The sequence below is a fragment of the Cavia porcellus genome, unplaced genomic scaffold, assembly GCF_034190915.1.
Source record: "Cavia porcellus strain 051 isolate PalLab524CR breed Dunkin Hartley unplaced genomic scaffold, mCavPor4.1 scaffold_30, whole genome shotgun sequence".
NCBI classification, from domain to species: Eukaryota; Metazoa; Chordata; class Mammalia; order Rodentia; family Caviidae; genus Cavia; species Cavia porcellus.
This window is the reverse complement of record NW_026947513.1, coordinates 22,899,490-22,909,358: the sequence shown is the minus strand read 5'-3', so window position 1 is coordinate 22,909,358 and position 9,869 is coordinate 22,899,490. Positions and strand designations below refer to the sequence as shown.

At 33.9% G+C, this 9,869-nt stretch overlaps 1 protein-coding gene across 2 annotated transcripts in view; it reads right to left on the bottom strand.

The window, feature by feature from the left end:
- Positions 1 to 203: 203 nt before the first annotated feature.
- Positions 204 to 9,869, bottom strand: part of LOC134470323 (glutaredoxin domain-containing cysteine-rich protein 1-like) — a 38,948-nt gene continuing 29,282 nt past the window's right edge. For both annotated transcript variants that reach the window (XR_010044629.1, XM_063240418.1), the window contains exons 2-3: positions 9,539 to 9,604; positions 204 to 505 (exon numbers count right to left, since the gene is read on the bottom strand). Coding sequence is in view for 1 of the 2 variants with exons in the window: in XM_063240418.1 (XP_063096488.1) it covers positions 326 to 505; positions 9,539 to 9,604 (246 nt within the window). In the remaining variant the exon portion in view is untranslated. The remainder of the gene's footprint in view (positions 506 to 9,538; positions 9,605 to 9,869) is intronic.

Sequence of the window (9,869 nt, the reverse complement as noted above, 5' to 3'; positions counted from 1 at the left end):
TGTTACATAGTATTTTTCTTTTCTTTAGAAAATAAAACATGCTTAGGGAACCGGACTTGGGATATCTTAGAACAGAACTGGATGTTTTATTAATTCCGATTAGAAACTAGGATCTAACACAGAGCTTGGCACATAGTAGTCATTAAATAAATATTTATTAATAAACCAACAAAAAGCAACAAAAGAATCAAGAGAAAAACAACTATAGTAAACAAACTTTATTGAGTAATCCAAAAACATGACTCCCCTTTTAAAAAAAAAAAGTATAAACCAAATTCTAGCCTCCAGTTAATAAAATGAGGCTTTTTTTGAGTAAAAACTCTGACTAGCCAGAACAGTTCTTACAGCGCTGGAGACCGTTCTCGTTGCAAGCTGTACACTTCAGAGCTTTGAAAGAGTCTGTGAAGCAGTTTCGAAACACTGACATCTTGCTCCCATGGCACACGGAGCACGGAAGAAAGCCAAAGCCTCCACAGGAGGGACACTCGTGTGGATGCTGCACTCTCTGTGTGACAGGAAAAGGGAGGATACAAATCCGTTAGTATGAGCAGTCCTGTCAGTCTTGTTCTCTTTCTGTACTGTGAGTATTGTAAAGCAATTATGGCATACTGTGACATGGCTGTGCACTTAAAACCACCTACTATTAATACACATTGGACTTAGGGGGAAAAAGTCCTCCATCACTGCACCATGGATGGCCGTTATAGGAGACTTAGGCTGTAAAAGCTGGTAGGTGCTATATTAAATGGCATTTGCCTTCAAGAATTCCATCATATTTACCAACCAGTAATTCAGGAGATGGTTATTTCATTAAAGAAAAATACTTTCTTTTCCTTTTATACCTCTTAAGAGCTTTATGTGTTTGTGCAGAGAATAGGAGCTCTCATAGCAAATTTGGAAAATCAGAAAACTATAAGCTAGAGTCTGAAGGAACCATTATTTTCTGAAGATCCATCATTATATTGCCAATTTGAATAACGCTCTATTCTTTTCAAAGCACTTTCAGATGCGTTATTATGTAAAATGTTCCCCTACTCCATCATCAACACAGTCATCTTTTTCAATAAAGACATAATTCAAGCTTCATTATCCTCATTTTATACTTAGAGAAACAGGCATAGAAATCTTGAGACATTAATGTGCACGCATAAAACTTCCCACAATAAATCCCAAACTTTCTACCTCAAGCAAAGATAAAGTATATCTAATAACAGAATGAAAACAACTAGGCAGTGAGTTGGAGATAACATTTTGGAAATTGTTTACATGTATTTTTATTTTCATTTTGGAGCATGTACCGTTTGTCAGAAGCCAAGAGTGTTTTCTATCAGAGCAGGGAAAATTTAAAACCATTATAGAGAGAACACAATGAGACAAAAGGTGAGTTGATATTAAACTTCTGACTTGCCAAAAAGAAGCTGTAGCAATGTTTAAGAGCCCACTTTGTAGAAAGAATAACGACTAGAATATGACTGGGGAAGGAGGTATACACAGAAGGGCACAAAAGCAAAAAGACATTGTACTTAGGGAAACATGCTTAACACACTTATACACACATACAAATTTTCTCTAGGGGTTCATAATTCAAGTTAAAGTCTTCAAATATTTCAAGGGAAAAAGAACCTGATTAACTGGACTTAACCATAATAACTAAAAGAACATTCTCCTTCAAAAATAAATGTTATTCTCTCATAAGTAACTAGATGTGGGTGTGCTTTGGATAACAAACTTTCAAAACACATTGACTTAAATTTATATATTCCCAGATCATTTTTCAGACATTCATTTTTTTTGTATGTAGCAAGATTGCCTTACAATTATGGCTTGGCTTAGCTATTATATAAAATATGTCATTTTTAACAGTATAGAAATGGTTTTGATGAAAAGTTGTAGTTGCCAATCTGAATGATACAAGATTGTAGAAATTCAAAATTCTCCCCAAAAGAAAACTCAAATGTATGTAGAAATGTGGTTATTTTGTAGTTGGGTTTAGATATTGAGCTGTATAAAATTGACCTCCAGCAAAATTGTAGTGGCCTTAAGTAAATATTTTTAATATTAAAATGTCTTGAAAATTTTGAAGTAGAAACAAACTAAATGATGAACAAATACTCTTTAAAAAACAAATATATGAAAATTATCGAGAAATGGTATCAATTTTTAGAAAGAAAATGATAGATGTATGAGATCACTAAATCCCAAACACTGGGTTCCATTAAAACTGAGTAATCTGCAAAATAAGCATACCAACTAAACAGAACACATGTTGGTCCAGCCGGAAATCAGGAACAAGGGACCCTAAGACCACTGAGTCCATTTCTTCATTTATTGCAGCTGGATTGTGACTAGTTCTATGTTCCTACTAGAACAGAATTGTCAAATGTTGCAAGTAAAAAAGGCAAGATGCTAAGTTAAATTTGAATTCCAGAGATACCACAAAGAATTTTTTGTAGAGTTATATAGCAAATATGATATCAGATATTCTTTTTTTTTTTTATCGGTATCGGGGATCGAACTCACGACTGCTTGCTTGCAAGAAAGGTGCTTATGCCGCTGAGCTAAATCCCCAGCCCCTATATCAGATATTTTTAAACTGAGAAGTTATTTATAATTTATATTAGATCTAAATGTGAGCAGGAATCTTGTGTTTTTTTTTTTCAGTTACATTTTAGGGCAAGAGCTGGCAGGCTGGAGGAGGGTGTTTGTGCAGGTGCTATTTTTCAATCAATATGAATTAACAAGTATCTTAGTAACCAGTACAAATATGTGTTAGTATTTAAGCATTATGCCAGTGCTGAGCTGTAATAATGCACAATGAATGAAAATCCAACTCCCACTATGTCCCAAAACACTTGCAAATGACCAAGTTTTTTACTAGTATGTGACTAGCATAAAATATATTGATGATGACAAAAAAGGAATAACCACTCTAAAATAAAATGTGAGTGCTAGGCAGCTTCTTAGGCTCATTGTCTACTTACACCACTCACCCCAAACACCAGGCTGTTAACAAGCAGAGGAAAAACAGCAAATAATGGACAAATTTAAAAATTATTTTATATGTTGGACCTTCCATATAACTAATAAAGACTTTTTAAAGGGCAAAAATGCTAAATGTTAAAGCCAATGATACCAATCAACTGCTTCATCATAATTTATCCAAAAGTCACAAAAAACTTTCCTGAAGTAAATTACTATAACAATACCAAAAAATATATTCTTATATTTCAGCAAAGTCACAAATAGATCAAGACCATTCTGGAATCATGTCTCCAGAACCCATGCTTCTAAAATGAAATGTGCTTTTTACTCAAAGAATTATTTAAAGGATTAGGTTAATTCTTTCACATTGACTAGAACATTGCCTGGCTCATAAACCCATTTGGTACAATGAGTCATTGTTGGTCATTATCTCATTAATAAATTGCTATTTACTAAGTCCCACCTCAAGCTAAATTGCTCATGGTTGCATGATGCAGTCTTTTTCTATCATTGTGAGTTACTCGCTTTCAGCATATCTGCCTCTGGCCTTCAGGGTTAAGGTTTTGTTACTGTCAGAAGGGGAGGACAAGTATGCTTTAATTCATGTGGCAGTTCAGATGTTTAGAGCACAATGTTGGAAGAGTCTGAGATTATGTCTCTTTTCAAGAAAAACTAACTCTTCTAGCCACAAGTGAAGTGAAAGAAGAGGGTGGCATATGTAGCATGTACAGTCTATGTCCCTTCTCTCATTGATCTGATTTGATTTTAAAAAGGATCAAAAACCACCCTCTTTTTATAGCTCTTTCAGTTCATAAAGTCTTGATGAAGGGCTTAAAAATACTCAAAGAGTGACCATTTTACTTATCAGTTCGTTATACAAATAACTATTGAGTGTTCACTAGCCAGGCAATGAAGGAAGTAGCAATAATATAGTAAACCAGAAACGTCCTTGTTCTCCTAATAGTAGTTCCCAGCCCCACACCTAGGTTTTGAAATTCAGTCAGTCCATTCCAGCCATCATCTTGAACTTAGCATAATTCCCAGGTCTCTAACAAAAAATCAAGAGGACAGGAAATGAAGGCAGAAAACAAGAATGATTGTTGAATCAATCATTGTTGAATGATTGTTGAATTACTTCTTTTGTAATACTAGTTCAAATTTTAGGAATATTCAGAATTTATCCCAGGTCATTTAGTATAAAAACAGAATGCTGAATTCAAAGGTCTTTGTATCTTCTTCAAGATCAAAGAATAAAACACTTATTAATATAACCCTCAAATCATCTAGCCCTACTTCTTAGGCATTTTCTCTCCACTGAGACTCAACACCAGACACCCACTACTTAAAGGAGAGATTTATCTTGACTCACATTTCAGTCCGTAGTTGACTGACTCCCAGGCAGAACACCATGCCAGAGGGTCATAGCGGAGGAACGGCTGCCCAGTGCATGGCACCTGGACAGCAGCGAGTCAAGGTCAGAGTCAGAAAGGGAAACAAATGCTTCCAAGTCACAGCTACAGTGATCACATCTTCTATCCAGCTCCTCCTCTCTAACAAGAGTTCAGCTTCCTTAGTGTTTCTTTGCCTTGTAAGAACTTATAATCTATCATCTACTAAATGGTGGGACAACTAGCCTCTCCCTGGCTCTCTTTGCATGGACACAAATAAGATCAGCTATCCATCTTGGTTGTCCTTTCTGGAAAACTCTTAGGTGTGTCTTTGCTTCTAATCTCTAGCCTGTTTATTTAATATAAATGAATACAGAAATAAACAAAAGTAAATAAAATTTACTAAAACATGTCTTTTTCACTCAAGCATTCTTATAAACAAAATAATTCTCTTTCTCTTTTCTTAGGAGCATTGCCTCCTCTAAAATCCTTGGATGAAAGAGGATAGACTCATCTATTCACTCAATAATATTTGAATGTTCATTATGTGCAAATACTTGTTCTAAACACTGGCAATGAACTGATAAGAGGCTGAACAAAATAAATAAGAATTTGTTTCTACATGGAGCACATACCCTGTTTTGGAGGATGATCTATGAACTGATTTCTCAGGAGTAGAGTGCCTATTGTCACGGTCAGACTATGGATCCAACTATCACATGTTTCTCTGGTCCTGCTGCCTTTAGATAGTTTCTCATATCTGAAACCACTGACAGTCTTCATCAGCAATTTGCATCCTTCCCAGAGCAAATTTTCTATGAGCAGGGTATATACTGGAATCTTGACCCAGAAAAAGTATAATTACTTGCTTACTCCACCTCTGATGTTCCAAATACAAGTGCCGAAAGCCTCTTTCTTCACCATCAGTTTGAATAACTGGAAATCTGGAGCCTGAATTGTTAGAACCTGAGGTGACTATAGACTGCCAATGTGATTCGCAAATCAGACAAACTCAAAGTAAATAAGATCTAGCTTTTCTCTGACATTATCACTACTGGCACTCTTTCAGGATGCCCCAATAATATCAGAGTCCAGTATTAAAACCTAGTCTACCCTCTGGACCTACTACATTTTTTACTTTCTAGTAAATCTCTCACATAGACAATACATACTGACATGACAAATTTTTCAGACACCTGTAAGTCATTTAATTTGACAGCTATGACAACATAGCTCATGTTTAACATCATGGACTTTGGAAGCTGTTTAGAGTAATAAATTAAACACGTTCTGTAATATCTTGAGCAGGTGATTTAATCTCTTCAATTTCTCTGCTTGTAAATGGAGGAAATAATAGAACCAACTTAGCAGAAGTACTCTCAGATTTTTGTCATTTAATGTGTTCAGGACAACAAGAATAATACTTGCTACACATTAAATGCTCAAATATTTCCTGCCTTATGTATATTTAACTTCTACTCCACTGTCAAAGCCAATCAGAAATATGAGATTGTTAGAATTTGAGTCTTACATCTCTTATCCACTTTACTTAGCTTTTCTCATGCTTCTCCAGATACAATCTCTTTGTTTTAGTTTCCATTACGCCTATTCCCACTCTCTGGCAGAATTCTGGCTTTCTTGGGTGGCTGCAAATTCTCTACCAGCTTTATTACGTGGTCAAGAAAACCCAAAATAATTACAGCACCTTATAGTTCTTATAATACAGAAACAGTATACCACTCTTTAGAAAATTAAGAACAGCATCAAATATTTGCAACTTATTTACACTATCTATGAAAAGTTCATAAAAATGTTTTTCCAAACTTGTTTAAAACTCAGCAACAAATTGGTTATGTTAATCTAGTACGACTTTAATTGCAGAGTTAAAAGAATTATGGACTCTGGAATAAAAAGCTCAGAATATCTGAAACAATGTCAGTCTGTAAAAAGGAAAACAGTAAAGCTCATTTATCCTACAAGAATCTAAAAGTTACTATCAATGTATAGAAATAAACAATATAATATCAGCATGATAGGAAACTAATCAATGGAACTGACAAGAGACCACAGAGAAAGACCCAAGTATATACGAGGATTTATTGTAAAGTAAAAATAGCTAAATAGTAAAAAAATAACAGATTGCTTGATACTGTTAGGAAATGAGTTCACTATATTTAAAAAAACAGAAGTCTGTTTCATATATAAGGACTAGATATGAAGACACTTAGGAAATTAATAAAATATAAGACTCTATTAAGATAAAAGGATACTTCAAAAGTGCAATAAGCACAAAATATAAGAGAAAACCAAAGTATCTGATTGTATCTCACTAGAGACTTTTTATTGAATGAATGGCACCATGAAACAAGATAAGAAAGAGGTAGAAAATATTAACATTCACTAAAACCAACTGGAAATTAATATCTAGAACAGAAAAGGATCATCCTACTGTTAACCAAAAAGGAAAAAACAAGACAATTCCAAATTTTTAATAATCAAGTAATCAGAATGCACAATGTACAGAAAAGGAAATGTAAAAATCGAATATGTATATAATGAGATGCCCAAATTCAATACAATAATGTAAATTAAAACCAGTAAAGTAATATACCTCTATCTATTACACTGGCAAGTTGGAAAATAAGATAATGTAAGATGTTTCTAGTAATGTGGGAATATAAGAAACCTGTTTAAATATAGGAGGATTGGGGCTGGAGATTTAGCTCAGCGGCATAAGTACCTGCCTTGTAAGCAGGTGGTCGTGAGTTCGATCTCCGGTACCGATAAAAATGAAAAAAGACAAAAAAAAAAAAAACTAATAATAAATATAGAAGGATTGGTTGACTAGTACAACCATTTCAAATAGTCAACTGGCGCAAAATTAACGCCAATATCCAGTGATTTCTATCATCAGAGAAATATATAAGGAATATATTCAAAATAGTTCCTTACAGAAATGTTTGTTTGACAGATAGACTTGAAGAATACCTGGGGTGGGCATCTCATTGTATGCTCATTAGATTTTACATTTCCTTTGTGTGTTCTTATTGCTTGATCCTTAAAAATTTGAAATTATCTTTTATTTTTGGTTCACTTTAGGATGATCCTTTTTCAGTAGAAAACTAAACAGGTTAAAAAAATAGTGGATGGGCACAATAGAACCCATAGTACTATAGAAAATTTAAATAAATTAAAACAAAATACAATTACAAATTCAGTAACTTAGTACTTCTAGTTATATTTCAAATGCTCAATAGTTGCTGGCAGCCAGTGGCTATTATTCTGGAAAGTTCAAACAGAAAACAGTTCCATCATGAAACAAAGGTCTGTTAGGCAATGCTGCCCTGGAAAAATATGCAGTAGTTTGAAAAAAAAACAGTTAAATGTTCACATAGTAATATAGATGGTTCTTTGAAGTACAATCTAGTGAAAATATTTTGAAACCAAAGTAGATATATTATATAACATAATTTACATGAATTTCAAATGTGTACAGAAGTTAATAAAATATATTTACCAAGTTAAACGGTTTAAATAAAAAGACACACATTAACCCAAATTAATGTTTTCATATGATTGAAGCAATGTGTGGGAGTAGAAGAAAAATTAATCCATCCAGATGCTTTTGCTAATAAGAAATTTAAACTAAAAAATATAAACTTTAATTTAATAGATGAAAAAAATTAAGGTCTAAGAGGGAAATGTACCCAAAGTCACACAGAAACTTGTGGAGTTGCGATCACAGCTCAAATCCCCTTGTTTTTAAGTCTAAATACTTTATAAAATGTAAATTGTGAAGATCAAGGAAAGCTAAGCCACTCTTATCCAAGCAGATTAACTCTAAAAGCCTATACAGCTTTTGAAATTAGAAATCTAATGATCGTCTATTCTCTTCCTAGATCCCAGGGACCTTCCTCCTTCATAAACGCTTTTCTGTCATCTTCATTGGTCCACAGGATCAAAGGCGATGCTATGGTTACTATTAAGACACAACCTAATATAAAATGTATCTGAATTATCACTATATTCAAGTCATTCTCTGAGAGGCCATCATTATCTTCCTTAGTAGAGTAGCTGTAAATAGTAGATACTCAAAAGTATCTGCTGAATGATTGAATACATTGTGTTTTTCTCCCAGGAAAGATCACAATACAAATAAAACATGATTCTTGCAAACAAGGAACATGTAGTATATTATATGAATTGCATACACAAAGAAAGGTTAAAAAAACAGAAGACTTCAATAAGCATCCAGCAAAAAAGATTATAGGTACTCAAAGGTAGAAGAGATCACAAATTACTTTTTGAAAAGCAATGTTGCAGATAGCCCTTGAAGATGGAGAAGGATGATGAACTGGAAATTAACACCCTCAAGGACAGCTTGTATAAAGGAATGGTAGTAACAAAGCACAAGAAATCTTTTATTTGACATTCAAGGCATGACAGAGAGAAATAAAGCTAGCAAAGCAGGTTATATCAACAAGAGTTGCTAAGTCAGTAATAACCTATAGATACAGAGTGACAACATAGTCAGCCCAGTACCTGAGGAAACCCTGTTTCATGCTTGTTGGCCCATTTCTAATGCACACTTTTCGCTCTCAGTGTGCACACTCCAGAAAATATGGGATATCTATATATATGAAGAAACACACTGGTTCAATAATCAAGAGAGCAATGTAGCCTTTCTTTTCTGGTCGCACATTAATTTGATGCATTGTATAACTGAATAAGTAATTCTCTGATGCTGTAATTATAAGCATAGGGATAAAAATTTAAATATACTTTTTGGGTAAATAACTCTTATCCCCTGATATTATGGGAAAAATTATATAGTTTCAGTGAAAAAAATTTAAGTGAAATTCAGTGAAAAAACTTTAAGACAGTTGCTTGACTTGTAACATCTCATCAACATTTCTATTACACAGAATTAGGCTCTAATAAAGATAAGCCAAGTTTTCAACTAATAGTATGAGGTAGTTAGAAACTAACATTAAAATCAGTCTGACTGGAACAAACCTAATGGCAGGTGACTTCCAATTAAAACTGTCATGTTTCCTTTATATATTTGTAAGAACATGAAAGAGAATTTCAATTCGGAAAAGTCAATTACAATAAGAATGCATTTAATGTTTTGATTACTAAAAATAAGTTGCTAAAAGCACAATTACCTCAATTTTGGTTAAGAGGTCTTGCAATTCTCCTGATTCATTCATTGACAAAATTTTCTCAGCACCCTATTAACAAAAGAGAATAGAGGAGGAAAAAAATCATTGGATTAGTATTTGAAAAAACAAAATTCAAGCCAGGAAAACTTCACTCACAAAAGAAGATCTCAGTGTATTTAAAACCAGAAAGCCACAGAGATGCTTTTCGTTACTGTCTCGTATCTGCCTCTGATGAAGGACTTACTGTATAGGCAGAGAGAAAGCTGCCATCAGGAGGTGAGCTCTGGAAGTCAGCAGAGGCAGAATCCAGCAGGGTTGCTCAGCTGCCTGGAGC